This window comes from Triplophysa dalaica, chromosome 12 (assembly GCF_015846415.1).
Source record: "Triplophysa dalaica isolate WHDGS20190420 chromosome 12, ASM1584641v1, whole genome shotgun sequence".
Classification (NCBI taxonomy): Eukaryota; Metazoa; Chordata; class Actinopteri; order Cypriniformes; family Nemacheilidae; genus Triplophysa; species Triplophysa dalaica.
Genome location: NC_079553.1, coordinates 21,131,866 through 21,150,446, shown reverse-complemented (window position 1 = coordinate 21,150,446; position 18,581 = coordinate 21,131,866). Strand labels below are relative to the sequence as shown.

At 39.7% G+C, this 18,581-nt stretch overlaps 2 protein-coding genes across 3 annotated transcripts; both read right to left on the bottom strand.

The window, feature by feature from the left end:
- Positions 1-1,187: 1,187 nt before the first annotated feature.
- On the bottom strand, positions 1,188-9,660 carry brd2b (bromodomain containing 2b). Of its 2 annotated transcripts, XM_056763003.1 has the most exons (12): positions 9,530-9,660; positions 7,702-7,984; positions 6,948-7,085; positions 6,670-6,817; positions 6,307-6,479; positions 5,665-6,123; positions 5,380-5,508; positions 4,011-4,286; positions 3,550-3,776; positions 2,979-3,295; positions 2,562-2,687; positions 1,188-2,483 (listed from the first exon to the last, which is right to left on the bottom strand). In XM_056763003.1, the coding sequence occupies exons 1-12, from the start codon at positions 9,559-9,561 to the stop codon at positions 2,353-2,355; spliced, it is 2,439 nt and encodes an 812-aa protein (XP_056618981.1). In that variant the 5' UTR covers positions 9,562-9,660; the 3' UTR covers positions 1,188-2,352. The 2 variants fall into 2 exon arrangements, with proteins under 2 accessions (XP_056618981.1, XP_056618983.1); XM_056763005.1 differs by lacking the exons at positions 1,188-2,483; positions 2,562-2,687 and adding an exon at positions 2,713-2,845.
- Positions 9,661-10,700: 1,040 nt separating this feature from the next.
- On the bottom strand, positions 10,701-18,143 carry tap1 (transporter 1, ATP-binding cassette, sub-family B (MDR/TAP)). Its single transcript, XM_056763253.1, has 13 exons — positions 17,983-18,143; positions 17,111-17,445; positions 15,710-15,905; positions 15,169-15,283; positions 14,932-15,062; positions 14,442-14,647; positions 13,364-13,561; positions 12,997-13,125; positions 12,653-12,841; positions 12,290-12,463; positions 12,005-12,164; positions 11,708-11,844; positions 10,701-11,344 (listed from the first exon to the last, which is right to left on the bottom strand). Exons 2-13 carry the CDS (start codon positions 17,435-17,437, stop codon positions 11,111-11,113), a joined length of 2,196 nt encoding a protein of 731 aa, XP_056619231.1. The 5' UTR covers positions 17,438-17,445; positions 17,983-18,143; the 3' UTR covers positions 10,701-11,110.
- Between the last annotated feature and the right edge of the window lie 438 nt (positions 18,144-18,581).

Here is an 18,581-nt window from a genome sequence, read left to right as displayed (position 1 = left end):
ATACGTTCATTTATTATTCACATTATCACCGATGACTTGATTGGTCGATTGGCCACCGCACTCTACCACAGACAAACTAGTGCCAATTTAACAACTTAAGCGTTACATTTGCGACTTTATGGGAACAAAGACTTGACCGTCTTTTTTCCATAAACCAGGGGAATCCTGGTTAATAAACAATATTGGTAAAGTAGGCCTATTATAGGAGCCGGTCCCTCAAAAACTCTTTAGGGTCCATGTCAAAGCTCATCTCCATCCATCTCCAGCTCTTACCCTGCATCCATCATCGCTATGTGACAATACGTCAGCTGACGCATCAACTGTTTTGCTCCTGAGGTGAAGAACACGACTGGTTAGACATAATGAACGTCAACACGAATAAACAGCAGGTTCAGATGGAAGTTTCAGAGAGAAAATGTACCTTGAGCTCCTGAGAACTTCCACATTTCTCCAAGAGCACAAAACAAAAACAAGTTGTGTAGCATTTCGGTGGCAACAGCTGGACGGGAATCAGCAGGGCATTTACTGCTATATTTACTACCTCCTTTATTCTTGTGCGAGCTTCCTCGTGCCTTAACAAGCTACAGCAATTCATCCCAAGCCAGTTTCTCTATTTAATCAATAAAACACGGTTGTTTAATGGTCAGATCCTGTTGCTAATGGGTGAACAAAATACATAAAAGCATGTCATTTGAACAAGATCTTGCATGAAATTTTTACCGTTGTCTCCTTATGCTCCTTATCATCAAAAACAAACCTTGTGTTTTGACAAAATTATAATTTACGTAGCCTCATGTCATTCCAAACCTGTATGACTTTCTTTCTTCTACAGAACACCAAAGAAGATTATTAATTTAACATTGAATCCCATTGACTTCCATTGTATGGATGCAAAAACAATGAGCAATTTCTCAAAATATCTTCTTTTGTGTTGTGCAGAAGAATGAGACATCGTATTTCATTTACTTTTGCTTCTTGTGACAACTGGACATACACATTTTAAAATAATTTGTTTGTTTTATTCATTCTTAATGCCGTTCCAGCATCACAGGCTATATGGCAAGAACCAGTCATTCCACACACAAGTCTGTTCTATATACAAGTCAATTTGGAATCCTTAATCGACCTCACCTGCATGTCTTTGGGCTGTGGGAGGAAACCGGCGCATATAGATAATCTTTATGATGTTGAGCGACATTTTTCAGGTCTTTAATGACAGTGCCAATTGTAGTATATAAATACCATTTCAAACACCAAAAACAAAACATTCACACGGTTCACTTGTTGTATTTGTAGTTCCATTCAAATAAAAGCCACTGGATGATTTTGAGTGCATATACTCTCCATTATACTGCAGATATGAAATGTGACAAAACAAACTCATTTTTTCAAAAAGAATAGCTTAGAGAAATGCATTGCAAATAAATACACACAAGAAACATACAGAAGGAAAAACAGGACCTTGGTATAATGGAATGTATATACAATTAAGATTGTTTCATAAATGGGTTTCTATTGCTTAATGTGATCAGCCTCAAGTCTTTCCCTAAAATCAGAAACTTTAGGTTAACCTTCAGTCTATGACCCCCATAGCTTATTCAAAAACATGTAACTCAATCTAGCAGCTTTTCTCTAGGCCTCATGAACAAACAGAGTCCCTCAGTCGAAATCCAATATGACTAAATATTTCGACAGATACTTATAATCCATTAACAAGAGATACTGTATATGTCCCGTCACTACAGTCTCAGATATGACTCATTTATGACACAAGTCATCACTTAAGATTTCAAAAATAAAAGCGTGTTAAAAGAAATCCGTGTCTTACAGATGGAGGAAACCAGACAACGGTTTCTTTGTGCATATTCGCTCTCTCCAATACCACTTGACACGCATGAGGCACTGCACAGCCGTACGGACAGTTAGCGAGGGACCGGGTATACATCGCATGAAAAAAATCCCCAAACCATACAGGTGCATCGCAGGGCAGAAACAGAAACTCCTTAAAGCCAAATATTTTCATCATGAGTTTACTCATCAAACACCTCCTCCTGAAGTCCGTTATAAACCACACTGCAAATTTTGGTTGCTCGAAATTAGAAGCAGGTCCTGATCTCTAATGCAATACTTGATGAATATAGAGTGGTTTAGAGTCTTAATGGAATCAAACAAAACAAGGTTTTTCCGTCAACTAAGAAATGTAGTTATGGTTATGTACTCCAACTGGAGTTTCCCATTATGGGCATTTCGGTAAAAGTCTTCTTTATAAAAGAAAAAAAATCAACGACAGAACACAGTGTCCCAGATCAACAGGCGCCTACAGGCTCCATCCCAGAATTCAGGGCCATCTCTTCATCTCGAGTCAGAATCACTGCTGTCTGATGAAGATGAGGAAGAGGATGATGAGGAAGAGTCTGAACTGGAGCTGCTGGCACTGAGGCGAGATGCTGCGTTGTGAGGTTCCACACTGCTGGCCTTCTCCACTGAAAAGCCAAGAACACAAGCAGGTTAAAAGGAGAACTGGTTTGGCAGGAGGCAGTGAGTGCCGATGTCAGCCCTACCTTTGGGTTTCTGGGGCTTCTTGGCAGAGTTCAGCTGTCCACTCACATCTTGCAATCTTCTCTCTAATTCTCTCTTTTTCTCAAGAGCCAGCTCCTCCTGGCTCTTCCCTCCGCCCTTCTTCACGGCTACAGTGGAGAATTCAATATTACATTTTGTGCTGTCATAGGACTTGAAAACAGGTCCCAAAAATATTGTTACTAACCAGCTGCAGATACGGAAGGGTGGCATATATATACCACAGCAATGGAGTAAAATGTCAACAGATTTTTCTATTTTGTGTGTACTAGACCAAATGAGATGAAGAAATATAGAAAAATATCAAAACACAAGGCAAGAGTGTCTTTAGATTTCAATCCGAAAGCAATGAAATAAAGTGATGTATATTCAAATTGGGTTTCAAAGACAAAGCAGCTCACCGCAGGGTTTGCGAGGTTTCTTGCGCAGGCAGGTCATGACGTATCGCTCCAGCTCGCGCAGAGTGGACGGCTTTAGCATCTCAAAGTCGATCTCGATCTCCTCTGGGTTTGTGTCACGCAGAGAGGGCTCGCGTGACTGGATGATGTGCACCACGCGGCCCAGCTTCTCTCCGGGCAGCTTGTTGATGTCCAGGCTGAGCTGGCGCTTGTCGTCGTAGCTCATTGGCAGCCCGTCCTCTTCCTCCTCCGAGTCGTAGTGGGGAAGAGAAACAACGGGCTCCGTGAAACGAGGCGATGGGGTCGACTTCTTAGTGTTCCTGCCAGAGTAATAAACACAAGGACTGAAAATATTAAATATGTAATATATTACGTGTTTGTTATCCGTTTGGGTACTAATACGTTTGCAATGTTCAACTTGACTGGTTGCTCGAAATGTTAAATGCTACCTCAATTTTAGGACGCTATAAATGTGATATATAACGATGTTTAGCTAAAAGTACATTTTCAAAGGGGTACCGAAAAATATCTATTGTACATTAGTCTAAAACTGATTAAATGTGAAAGTACACACTTCCTGCCACTCTTTTTGCTCTGCGCACACGACAGCGAGACTCGGCCGGATTTGCTTTTAGACAGCCTGCCGGGTTTCTCGTGGTCGTCGGCCGTCAAGCCCCGGCCACCTCGCCGTTTCTCTGGCTTCTTTTTCTTCTTCTTGTCTTTCTTCTTCTCTCGTTTCCTCTTGGGTTTGGCGATGGGGCCGGAGGACAGAGCCGCCAGCTGCTCATGAACCGCTCGAAGCTGCAGCACAGAGCACATGTAAATGAACATCTGAACATATATATGAAAATAGTATTTATAGAATTTCCGTCTTGCCCATATAAACATTATACATACACAAATGTTGCTTTAAAGAAACTCAAGATACGTCATGTAGCACCTCGTTCTCATTGGATGTATGAATTGACAACAAAAGAACAACACAAGTGAAATGGTTCACACATACACACAGATGTTTGAAGGGAGCGTGTGTACCTGTGTGCACACCTGATCCTGCAGCTGAGCCAGACGTTGAGCTCTCTCCTCCTCGCTGTCAGAACTCGGGCTGCTCTCGCTGCTCGGCTCGCTTTCGCTGCTCGGCTCGCTTTCCGATGATGAGGTAGATGATGATGAAGACGAAGAAGAGGAGGACGAAGAAGAGGAGTGGTGCATTCCCAGCTTGCCCATGTTCCGCCCCAGTGGAATGGGAGACAATTCCTCCTCCTCCGAAACCTCGTCGGGCATCTTTGCAAAGCGAAACTCAAACACGTCCTGCAGGAGCGATGGAAGAGAAACATTCAACACCTAAAACTACACGTAAAGATGCACAGATACGATTTTTTTTATGCGAGATGCACAAATGTATAAACAAGTAATATATCTGTGACAAATGCTATGGGCTAATATCATTAGTTCAATGACTTTTCATCTATTATTCTTTAATAATATTCAGCTAATATACATGTATACGCTGATGATAGGGTTAAATACAATAAACAGCAGCATCTTCTGTAAACCAAGCATTAATGAACTTAAAAACTGCATTTTATGTAATTCAACGCTTACTGTTACAGATGAAGTTGGTTTTAAACTCAAAAAATAAGTGTAAAAAAATGGGTACATTTTTCAAAATTGAGATTCTTACATAATCTGAACGCTGAATGAATAAACTTTCTATTGATTTATGAGTTGTTATAGTTGGACAATATCTGACTGAGATACAACCGTTCAAAACTCTGGAATCTGAGAGTGCAATCTACATATTCAGAAAATTGCCTTTGAAGTTGTTCATCACAGGCACTGTAGCAGGCCATCCACTCACAAAAGTGATGTTTTTATATATTTAAGGTAGGAAATTTACTAAATATCTTCATGGAACATGATATTTTCTTAATATCCTAATGATTTTTGACATAAAAGAAAAAGCGATAATTTTGTCCCATGCAAAGTATTTTTGTCATTAACTAAAAATGTTCCCGTGATACTTAAGACTGGTTTTGTGATCAAGAGTCACATATAAAGAACCAGATCTGGTAATCTCAACTCCAAATGGTACCCATATTGAAAGAGTTGGCTCCTATAAGTATTAAGGTACAGTATGTTGATGGACGAGAAATTGGCCTTTAATGTCCAAATTGATAACTTGTTGAGAAAACTCAAACCAAAAACTGAGGTTTCTGTATCGTTTGAAAAGCTGCTTTAATTGTGAGGCAAGAAAGAAATTAACAGAGAACATTTTTGTCTTTAATTGATTATGGGGACATGCAGCCTCTTCTGTATTAAGGAAATAAGTACATTTTACATAACCTGCCCAGAACGTATACAGGTCTAATTTCATTTCAATAACAAAAAAAATCTTCATCACCTGCAGTTTGCGCGCCATGGCAACGACATCATGATCTGGCGGGTTGTACTTGTAGCAGTTGGAGAACATCAATCTGACATCAGCGCTGAACTGCTGAGCATCTCTGTACTCGCGCTCGTCCATCTTCCTCTGAACACAAACCAGAGTGATGTCACTTATTACAAATCAAACAGTTTGAGTTGCTAACTGGACAAGTAAGCACTGTGTTTAAGTAACAACAAAAGCGTTCTTGAGCACACCACATCACATCCTTTCAATGCGCAGGTCTCGTTCCATGCGAGTCACCTTGATGGTGCTGAGGTCTATTGGGTGTTTGATGATGTCGTGGTAGTCGAGCAGGCCTAGCGTTGACGCGTCCACGGGTTTGTAGAAGGGCCACGCGTACCCCGCGTGTTTCTTCGACAGAAGCTCTTTCAGAACGGCACTGCAGTAGCGCAGATGTTTGCTCAGTTTGCCCCGCCGGGAGGGCAGATGAGGCCGCACCGAGTCCGGCAGGTCCTTGCAGGGGGGTTTGATGGGTCGACGAGACAACGGTCTCCCCAAGACAGGCTGGAGGTGGGTGGGCTCGGCCACACCCCTGACCACGCCCACACCTGGAGAGCAGTCTACTGACGAGAGGGAATGGGACATTTCTACGGCCGACCCATGACCTTTTCCCATGCCTCCCATCCGGCTGGCAGATGTCATGGGGAACCCGAGCGTCGTGGGCGTGGTTGTGTCAGCTTTACGCTTGACGCCTTTTTTCTGCGGAGAGAACAGGGACATCATAACGCACGGTGAGTAATACTTACCGAACCTAAACTAATCCATACGAATCATGGTAGGCGAAACATTGCAAAACGGCATGTTTATTATATAAGAGAACTTATTAATATTTTTATATACACAATGAGTGACGTCATAATAGGAATAGGAAACGATGTGTACCTTTGCGGTGGGTTGAGTGGGTGGTGGTGTCAACAGTGATGGAGGGGGTTCGGAGTTGCTCAACAGGGTCTGAGGAGGGGTGGAAAACCACAAATCCGGCGTGTCGGGAGATGAATGAGAATATACCGACTGAGACACGGCAGGAACCTGGTGAGCACTCGTAATACTTCCTCCTAAATGAAGTAAAGAGGAAGTAAGGAATTGCTAAACAAGTAAACAACACTCAACAGATCATCAAGTCGTTGTAAAATCATTCAGTCGCACATCTATCTAGCATGAACAGTAACTGGTTGATGGTTTTTGATGGCAAGTAGGCGACACAACAGGCTCATGCGGATGGTTAAACCTCTGGCTGTATCTCACCTCTGCCTCTACGTCCTTTCACACTTTTAGCTCCTCTTCCTCTTGGAGCAGGAGGGGGCAACTCAATCTCTTCCTGAGGCATTTGGGCAACTTTCTGTAAGAAGACTTTCTCCAGAGACTGTGCCATCAGAACTATGTCATCCGTCGGCTGTACAACATAAATGCCACATTTAACACTTCAGTAGCTGTACTTATTTCATATTTATTTATGCTTGACACGATTACACAGGAAGGAAATGTTATCGCTAAAACAACTGACGTTAATCAAAACTATGCACCTTATTGTAGATGTAACAGTTGGTAAACATGGTGTTAAAGTCTTGTAAGCATTCACCGGCGCCACGGTAGTAGTTATTTTCCAGTCGTTTTTTGATAGTGCCCATGTCCATCGGCTGTTTAATAATCTTATGGTAGTCCTGAAAGCACAAGGAAAATGCATTATTGGATGCCAGATCATCAGATTAATATATAAAGCAACTGCCACAACAAAATGCGTTTTTAATAATATAAATAAATAAATAATAATTAACTCTTTCTTTTCCATTTTTAAAGGGATAGTCATCCAAAAATAAAAATTCTGTCATCTTTTACTAAGGCTCAAGTTATGTCTTACCTGTGTAAATGACTTTGTTTCCGATGAACACAAAGAAAGATATTTGGAAGAATGTTAGTCATTTTCAGTTCCGGGACGTCATTGACTACCATAGTAGGAAGAATTAAATGGTAGTCAAGGTGCCCAAGAAGTCTTTGATTTCTAAAATTATTCAAATTATCTCATTCTGTGTTCAACAGAACAAAAAAAATATAAAGAAATGTTGCTACTACAGTAGTGGATGATATCCCAGAACTGAAAAATGTGAACATTCTTCCAAAAATCTATCTCTGTGTTCGTTGGAACAAAGAAATGTTTAAAATGTAAAACAACTTGAGGGTGAGTAAACGATGACAGATTTCTCATTTTTGGATGGACTATCCCTCGAGTACTCAACGGCTATTGAAACAATCCAGATTACATATATTCCACAGACTCACAGGTAAACTGAGTCGAACCGGATCCACAGGTTCATGGAAAGGCCACGCAAAGTGATGCCGCCACAGCGCCTTTACCAAGACCTTGTGAAGGAACTGCAGCTGATTGGTTGCGCGTCCCTGACGGCTGGGGTCCTTCACCGGAGGCTGCTGGAGCAGAGGAGGGCCGGGCGGAGGTGCCTGGGGCAGAGACGGACTCTCGAAACCCTCGTAGAGCAGCGACGGCTTCCGGATCCGTTTGCCTGAACTCTGTTCCATCCCACTTATGACAGACCGTCCCACACAGCTGCAGCAGGCAGTCAGACAAACATCAACCACAAACATGAGAAATGCTGCATTTAGAGACCGGGGTTAAGATGTAGCACAACTTTACACTACTTTTATATTAGATATAAAATAATGCAATGCATCGTTTAATAATGGGATTTACAATCAAACTGTTGTGAAAAATATGACACATGCAGAATTTGAAAGTTGAATTTTATTATTTGTTATTCTTTTTCGCAGTCAATAACTCATTGCATTGAATGGCATCAACTAAATAGTTTTGATGTTGATTTTACATGTCAATTTATTTAAAAACATTGATTACAAAGATTTTAAATGGAAAAATAAATGGAAATAATACTGCTATTTAATGTTACTCCATGTCTTTACACATAGACTTCTGCTGGTAAACAATGCCAAAGACTACCATTACCATTTGCACTAATCATTTTAAGTGATGCTCCCAGGTCTTTGGCAAATCATTCTCTCCATACATTTTTTTATGTAAATTATCCACCTAAATAACATTATATATACGTCAATTCAACATTCCAATTCTGTGGAAGAACTCTGTAAGACTTGTTCTGCTTTTCAAAATATCAGCTTTTCATAGACAAGGAGACAAATACAAACACCATATGGGCGCATATGTGAATTAAATAAGTGCTATTTTCCAAATGACAGGGGTTTACATGCATCATGGACACTTATGGAGTATGTGCGCCAAATAGTAATAACATCATTGTACATTTTACGACGTGACCTTTCACTCAATTGATGCAGAAAACATTAGCAATTAAATATTTTGTACTTTAAGAAATGCAAAACGACACGTTTTTGCTGTGTTGTAACAACTGAAAGACAATGGATCATGTTGGAAATTGCAATGGACACGCAGCTAGAAGCATAAACTCTACAGTACAACTGAAAGTAAAAAGCTTTATTGAAAGTGTCATCCGTCCCAATCCCCGCCTATTCTCTGTTTACAAACAAACGCTGCATGAATATTCCTCATCCCCTCTCCAGGCCTGCAGAAACCCTCTGCTGCATACATGCATTACAAACTGCATGCGTGAACGGATTTTTATGCAATAATAACGGAGCTCAATGAAATTATGCAATTTACATAAATGCGAAAACGGTTTCAAGCTGTTACAGTAATGTGTGGTGTGTATACGATGCCTAAACAATAACATTTCCCTAAAAACTATATAAATGGCAAAATACCACAGTTTAACATCCGCAACGAATGCCGTAACTTTGGTATTTATTACAGGAACCGTGGTTACCATGTGAACGTGTGTTATAGGGAGCGTAGCCCTTTAAAAGATGAAGATGGCGGAGGCAAAGGATGCAGTCCAGACTGACAACATAAGGATGCTCACTGCATGCTCTTAATTTCATGACTGAAACTCGTTGTTAAAGAATGCTATGCACCGTCGTATCGCAGAGTTGAGTAAGGTATTAAAAACATCCCGTAAGCAAACGCTTGATTTTTTTCGTCAGATGTGATCAAAGATATACAGAGGATTCGTTTTGGGTTCCGAAAGGACGACGATACTACCTGTCAAGAGACGGGTTGATGGCCGCCTCCATACGGATGGATCGCGATTATTTTGCGGCGCTGTATCCTGCGGTTTCGCCTCGGTTTTATTGTCATTCAACTGCTTCGTGAAATACACAGCGCCGTCCAACTAGCAAATGGAGCCTTTCTATTTCCGCTCCTGGGTTTTTATACCTCGCCGTGTTCAACCAATCAGAATTCATCCCGCCTATTTGTCTGGTTTCCTATTGGCTCAATTTGAAGCCTTTCAAGCGATAGACACGCCCGTATAAGGCACAGCGGAAGCGAGGGGGTTTGTGCATGACTCGCGGTTACCATCTAGTGAGGGTTGAACAATTTAAAATATTTAGGACTATCATTTATTATTTGAGAGATAATATTTTATGAAAAACTATATTTTATGACCTATTTGTGACCAACAGTAGCTACTTTTAAATCCAGATTAAGAACACACTTGTTTAGCTGTGCATTCACAACCTGAGCACTATGCTGGTTTACATCAACTGCTCTTCCACTTCTAATTTATTTTTATTTTGCTCTCATTCTTTTTAATATATACACTCACATTTTTAATCAATTTTCTTGCTGTTTTATTGTTTCTTAAAATCTTTAAAAAAATCTTAAAAAGTAAATAAACTTGCCTTGCCTATTTATTTTGGTAGGAAAGCAAAAACGTGTCTACAAATTATATATTTATAATATTAGTATGCATGTTACAATGAATGTCATATATGAATTATAGAATTAAATAACATCTATAATGCTCATTGTGAAAGATAATTGGAAGAATGCTTAAAACCAGACAGATTTTGCACCCCATAATAGGAAAATTAATTCATAATTTGTTTGCTCCGTTGAACACAAAAGAAGATCTTTGGAAGAATGAAGGCCAGAAAACAGTTCTGGGTCACTTTTGACTACCATGGTATTTTTTCCTACAACGGGAGTCATGAGGTGGCAAAATCTGTTTGGTTCTAAGCATTCTTCCAAATATCTTATTTGTTCATCAGAGCAAAGACATTTATACAGATTTGGAACAACTCGAAGGTGAGTAAACAATGATTTTTGGGTGAAGTTTAAATAGATTACAATAATCTGGAATACCAAAGGCACTTGGCCATTTTTGGAAAAAAGATTATAGTGCGTGATCATGACAGACAAGACAAAAAAATTAATTTGGAAAGGATTTATTTATAACACTCTTCTATCAATAAGTCATTAACAAACATTAATAAATAATACAGTATGTTTAACGGAAATTTTGTTTATGTGTATATAAACATCTGCATGTAGATTTGTATTATATAGTATTAGAATATTTGATGTTTGCTAATGACTAATCAATACAAATAATATGATCTGTTTTACATAATTGAAAGTTTGCATCCACACACAAAAAGTCCAAATGTAGCAATAAAAATAGACTTAAATAAAGCCATTCCTATGATTTGTGATATTTACACCTAATTTAAAAACACTAGCATTTACAGAAATGAGCAGACAAATAATGCAAATAATGCAAGCATGTATAATGTGAATGTGCAGTTATCACGGGGAAGCATGTGGAGCATCAGGGCTGTATCAGTGACCGACATCTGTTGAATCATCTGTTTTGCGACTAATAGATGTATTCTGCTGCTTCACAAACTCGGCATAGAATCCATTTCTCTCCAGAAGCTGCTTGTGGTTTCCCTGTTCGGCTACTTCCCCATCTTTAAGGAATATGATGTGATCTGCATTCTCCACCCCGCTCAGTCTGTGAGTGATGAGCAAAACTGTGCAGTTCTTCAAGTCCTTTCGCAGAGTGCTGTACACCTGCACAAAATAAATGCTGTTTAGGTCCTGTTTACATCACATAACATTCAACTTGAGAGATTGAATCTCTGGCTGGATAATATAACACGTTTAAACATGTTTCAAATGATAACCCTTATTTTAATCCCAGTTAGAGTAAAAAAAACTTTCAAGAAGAGATTCCAATGCATAGTGGTAAAAACATTCACCTACGTACATTATTTCAAAACATTGTGGATGAAAATGCAAAGACTTCCATGAACATTTCAAGTTTAACCGATTCCTTAAATGGATAAAAACTGGCATAATGGATTCACAAATAACTAAAATTACGAGAAAAAAAATGTGAGAACTTTGACATTAACTAGTTGCATATACTCCTACTTTGTGTTCACTCTCCGTGTCCAGTGAGCTCGTAGCGTCATCGAGCACCAGGATCTGTGGCTGTCGAATCAGAGCCCTGGCGATGGCAATACGCTGTTTCTGACCACCGGAGACCTGACCGCCTTTCTCTCCTGCATCTGAGAAACACAAAATATCCCATGTCACCATCTCAAACAACTTTAAAACAGAAAACAGTGAATGGAAAATCAATTCTAATGAGTGTATTAGTATCAACGAGTATTATGTAACATTAATTCTAGTGTGAAATTGAGAATGACGAAGGTCTAAAGGACTCACCTGTGTCGTATCCTTTAGGTAAATCAGAAATGAATTCATCTGCATTGGCCAGCTTGGCAGCAGCATACATCTCATCATCAGTGGCGTTTTCTTTGCTGTATTTTATATTTTCCCGCACGGATCGAGCAAACAGAACCGGCTCTTGTGAAACTACACTAATCTAAAAAAAAAAGAGTGCAGATAAAACTAGGTTACAAAAACTTGCCATCTTCATCTGGGATATGATAAATGAAGCTTTTCGGGAGAAAAATGTAAAATGCATTTGTGGTTATTCTGTAGTTTTACCTTCTCGTGAAGATACTGGTCCTTGTAGCACAGCAGTGGATTATCGTCCAAGAAAATCTCCCCATTTTGAGGCTGGTAAAATCTCTCCAGCAAACTTACGATCGTGGTTTTACCAGAACCTGACGGGCCCACGAGAGCGCTAATCTGTCCAGGCTTCAAATCGAGAGACACGTTCTGAAAACACCACAAATATAGTTATAAACAATAAATAGGCAAAGCTGTTACAATTAGGCACATTGCCATGGCCCATATTCCTGTTCTGCGTGGTTGCTTACCAAATCTTAGATATCTACGACTCTTAGTTCTCAACACATTCCTTGTTCAACTATCAAATTCAGCATTCAGGATAATTTTTATCCGTACCTTTAGTACATTTGTGTCCGGACGCTTTGGATAGGCAAAAGTAATGTTACTGAAATGCACGTGTCCTTCAAGTGCTTGAGGAGCATCCAATCCATCAGGAGGGGTGTCGGGCTTTCGTTCCACATACTCGAATATCTTTTCTGATGCACCAACTGCCTTCTTGACTTGCGGCCAGTATGACATCAGGACCTGTAAATGAAGAGCTGTTTTTAAGGGTTCTAAGAGTGTTTTAAGTGCTTATATGCAGTTACTAGAATGTTCTGGGTGATTGCTTAGTAACTAGGAAGAACAAATTAGCAATAATTATAAGCAGCGATAGCTATAGACAGCGTGTGAAGCATCACCTCAACAGCCGAAGAAAACTGCAGCTCATAAAGCACAAAGGACACCAGGTCACCACTGCTGACATCACTTCCTGTCACAAGCCGCCCTCCGTAGTACAATATACTGACTTTCAGAGCCAGGCTGGACATCTGCAGAAAAAAACACATTTTAAATGCTCACTACAATATAAACCAAATTATACTGCAAATGGAACTGTACTGCTTATGGTACATCATACAGTATTATAAGTACACTGCCTTCTACTTTTTTAAATTAGCATGGCTATGTTTCTAAACGGTTTAAGACAACAATAACGTGTTAAAAGTCAGAGTTGACATCACTTCTTATTCATCTGTCACATTGAAAGCAAGCTCGGGTTAAACTTACACTATTGGTCCAGGTAGAGGCGGCGTACGCTGCAGCTTCCACTTTGTTTAGTGCATATGTGTCCTCTAAACATTTCCTGTATCTCTCGGTTTCTCCATCTTCATTAGCAAAGCTCCGCACTGTCTTCATGGAAGAAAACGTTTCCATGGCAACATCATTGGCCTTGGCGAGGGATTTTTGCACTTGTACAGAAAGTTTCTGCGGGGAACATGTTAAGAGCGCTTTATACATTCAATTCAATTCAATTCAAGTTTATTTATATAGCGCTTTTCACAATGTGTATTGTTTCAAAGCAGCTTTACAGTTAGAACACAGCACAGTGCATGGTGTTTATACAACGAGTAAGATCATTCTAATAAATAATATCTAATTTCTAAATAAATAAATAAATGAATGAATGCAGTCTCCCGGTGAGCAGGCCAACACTGCCCTGCTGTGGCGAGGAACCCAAACTCTAATGATTGATTAAAGGAGAAAAAAACCTCGGGAGAAACCAGGCTCAACTGGGAGGGCCAGATCCCCTCTGACGTGTCATAGCTGCACTCAAACTGCTGACATGTGATTTAAGTTTAGCATTTAATACCAAATATTGTAACTTCAGCATTAATAAGACAAAAAGTCTGTCTTTGCTCTTGGTTGGGGATGTAGTGGTCTGAGCTGGGATGGTCTGATGGTCATATTTCTCATTTATACATTTGACTATACATTTTTTAAACGATACATAAAATACACCAACAAATTTAAAGAAAACACATTACAATTTATTTCAATGTTACACTTTGGATCAGAAGGCAAAATACATCCCAATTAAGAGATAAACTATGACTATTTCTGGTGCCTAACGTTATAAAATGGACTTACATTTACATTTATGCATTTGGCAGACGCTTTTATCCAAAGCGGCTTACATTGCATGACACTGTATTTGAATTTGAGTATCTGATCGAACCCATGACCTTGGCGTTGCTAGTACTAACGACTGAGCTACAGGAAAGAATTCTACTGTAATACGTGGAAAAACTAATATTTTACCTAAAAATATTTGTTAAATCAATATTGACGTCTAAGTCTGATTTACCTGGTAGAACTTGCCAGAGTACTCAGGAATGATCCAGATGACGGGGAGGCCGAGGGCTGTGAAGATGCACAGTTTGTAGGACAGCAGCAGCATGGAGCCGAATAAAAAGATTACTCGCATGAAATACCACATTAGCAGACTGAGCTTTTCACTCAGCGTCTCACTCATGGTGTTTGTGTCCGTGGTGATCCGAGACACAATGTCCCCTGAAAAACAGTAGAGTTAACATTACGGCAGGTAGTTTGGTATGGATGACGTTGACTTAAGAAAGCAATCTACTGTATTTAGCTTTTTATCCAGCAAAACAAAAACCCCATTCGTCAATTTCTAGTTATGGTTCTATCTAAAATGATAGTCTGAAGTGATATGAGGGGATGGGACAATCTCATTCTAGAGCATTTTATCGGATAGTAGATATTAAGTGCGTCTCGTTTTTCTGTTAAAATGAGAATCAAAGTTAGCAGATAATAAATGTTTGGCGAAGTTTTACCTGTCGAGGCTTTATCGAAGAATCCTATGTCCTGTTTTAGGACCGACTGGAAGACGAGTCCCTGAATGGACGTGTGGATTCGGCTCATGGTGATGTTGTAGATGAGATCACACACAAATTCACACACAGCGCTGAACAAACCGAAAGAAAAGCACTACTTATGTATCTACTGTTTTGGCTAGAATAGATTTGATCATTCCTTGACTCATTTTATGTGTTATTTGGCCCTGGTTTTACCTCATAATTGTCATAAGGGTCATGACCGTAATAGCGTGGTTAAAAGCATCAGGTTCATCTTCATTCATGATCCAATCTGTCATTTTACCAGTGTAATGAGGAATTGCCATTTCACCTGTGTTACAAACAGAGAGAGAGAGAAGATTGGACCAGAATACACAAAATTCATCAATCTTGCCGATTACAAATAAACACACAATTAAAAGAGAGGATTGCATAAATCATTTTCTTTACAGACAAAAAATGGTCAAACATTATTCTGCAATGTGAACATCTACACATACAGTACATGTTAGGAAACAGATTGAAAATATAAACATTTAATGTTCCTGCAAAGCTGGCCAAGATCTAACGCACTGAGCAACCTTGAAAATTAAAGCAACTTTAAATTACAGTCACCTCTCTTTTATTTTCACTGCATGAGTTTTATCTGACAATGGAAACTGTAGTTCAGGGAAATCATTTACGGATCATGTGAAGTCATAACACACACATCACCATGGGATGATATGCATGACACAAAACGAAAAGACAGTTTTACCTAACGAAGAAACGACCACAAAAAAGAAGACGACTGCAAAGCGACCCGTAAAGGGCTTCATGTATCCCAGCAGCCTTTGCAGCGAGGCCTTTCCCTTCTTCTCCGTCTTCTTCTTCTCTGTTGACGGGAGGAGAGTGGGCATATAACGTTTCCACAGCAACAGAGACAAAGCCAGCACAGCATACCCCTGCAGGAGCTGAAATATAACCACATTTCAATACAATCCAGTACTGTATTTGAATTAGTGGTGGGCATAGATTAATTTTTTTAATCTAGATTAATCTAGATTAAAATGGCTCATTTGAATTCTGCCGAAGGCACTCAGAATATGTGTGCTACCCAAATAATGACTAAAAGTAAGTCTTTGAGAACGGGTTTCTCAAGCCAGGTGGCGCATTAGACCAGGGGCTCATCTACTGTTTCCAAAATGCATCACAAACTGCTTGAGAAAGCTGTTCTACTATGATAATTGGTGATGAAAATTAAATTATGTTCAATAAGATGAACTTGTGTTTACTTCCGCATTAGCTAAGGGATGATTTCCATTTAGGTGGTACTTGAGACTGGAAGAGCTCCTACAGTACATTTACATTTAGTCATTTAGCAGACGCTTTTATCCAAAGCGACTTACAAAGAGTGAGGGAGCAACAAGCGATATGTCATACAGGAGCCATAATACATTAGATCTCAATACAAAGTTACTGGTTTCAACTAAAGCTAGACCTGTTGAGAGAAAGTGTTTTTTTTTTACCAATTCCGCATTGCACAAGGTGCAAACAACATTAGTCTTGTCGATGTTTCTATTGGGAAGCTTCTTAAAAATTAATATTCCCTGAAGCAAACCCGGCGGCTTCATAGCTGCATCCATGTTAGCACGTCACGTTTGATGCGGTAATTTCACAGTAACGTTATGTTGTGTTCAGACCAAACGCGAATGGCGCGTCAAGCGCGAGTGATTTATATGTTAATGAAAAGAGCCAATAGACCTACTTGCTGCTTGAATCGCGCGAATGAAGCCCTGGTTATGAGATGATGAGGCTGCGCTAAGGACGCGAATGAAGCCCTGGTCATGAGATGATGAGGCTGCTTCTGCTTCCGCGAATGACGCGAATCACGCGAGTTGAAAAATCTCGTTCTCGCCCCGTACAGTGCAGTTAAGCTGGTATACATCCGCGCTAAAATATCAAGGTGAAAATCATCATAGCTTGCGTAGTATAGACCCAGCTCCCAACCCAACTTTGAGAATAGATTAACGGCGACATTTTTTTTAACGCGCGATAATAGTCTCACTGCGTTAACGGCGTTAACGCCGTTAACGGCCCACCACTAATTTGAATACAACTTCACAACAATAAACCTTTTAAAAAATTCCATTTAAATGTGCACACAGACACATCGTACCCCTTGCCAGGTGTGCCAACCCCACACCAGCTCCACAGTAGGCCTGCCACACGCCCAGAGGAACGTGATGTACACCGGGTAGAGAAGACCGTGACCCGCAGCGGTCAGCACCCCGTCAAAGCCTCTCATCCACTCAGGGCTGCCAGGGTAGGTGTAGATGAGGAGGAGGAGGAGGAAGGACCTCATCAGACCTCCGGTCCAGAGAGTGATGAAGGTGTTATTGATGAGGGAGGAGGACAGCTGGAGTGTTCCGATGAACGCGACCGCACACGCGTCCACACACAATGCCAACACGAAAAACAGAGGGATGGCCATCTTATCCTTCATCCTCAGCACTGTCAATGACAATATATCTTAATAAACTATTATACAATAAATTGTTAAAATCACAGGTCAAATCACCTTTGTACTGCGATATTATTAGAAGGTAATACCATGGTGCTTTGATGTATATCGTGATACTATTACTATTTCCATTAATGATAATGCAGTGTTTTAATGTGATACATATTACCAAGTAGCTTCATTTGTATCACATATGGCACTAACGTTACATGTAAAATAGTTTATGATTCAAAATAAAAACGAAAATATTACCAAGAATATTTAGGGTGAAGTGGGAAGTCCCAAACTTCACCTCAACTGACCCCATGTACACTTTCACTTTCATTCTCGAATCTATTTTCACTTTTGTTCGATATATAATGCTTTGCAAATAAAAGCGTTTTATATACAAAATAATACATATTTAATAAAAGGTTAAGGGGATGAATGCATGCGGTGTAAGCTATACAGAATGATAAAACACGGTGCGACAATGTGTGTCCAGCAACATCAACATGACAAAAATACATAAACGAAACGATACATACCTTGCGTTGCACTTACTAAAATGTAATAAAAATACCTAAAATCTAAAGCTTTTAGTGTCGATGCCACATCAATTCAACGCATTCTCGTTTATAAATAGATGGAAGGAAAAGCAGCTCGTGTCTGTTTCACACTACACAAGTTTCTGCGCACAGAAACCGAAAGTAAAGAAGCGAAGGGAAATACCGTCAAGGCACAACTAATGAATATTAATTACGTAACGTGACGTACAGAAAATACTCAATACCTATTGGCTGAAATACAAGACGTTGGTGTCGTATGGCGAATGTAAAACTGTCATGAATAACAATTATGCATCGTGGCTTGAGCGTCAATGTGTACTGAGCAACGTCGATACCTATTGGCTGAAAGAAGACAGACGTTGGTGTCGTCTGGCGAATGGGAAAGTGTCATGAATAACAATTATGTATCGTGGCACTAGCGTAAATAAATAAATATCTTAAAATGTTGTGTACTTCTATGTAGACCTTTAATACATTGGATTAAAGCGATTGTGAAGTGCACATGATAATAAAAACATAACATTTTCACTATCGCAAAAGTCCTTGCTACAGTTTATTAGTCATTCTTTTATAAAATA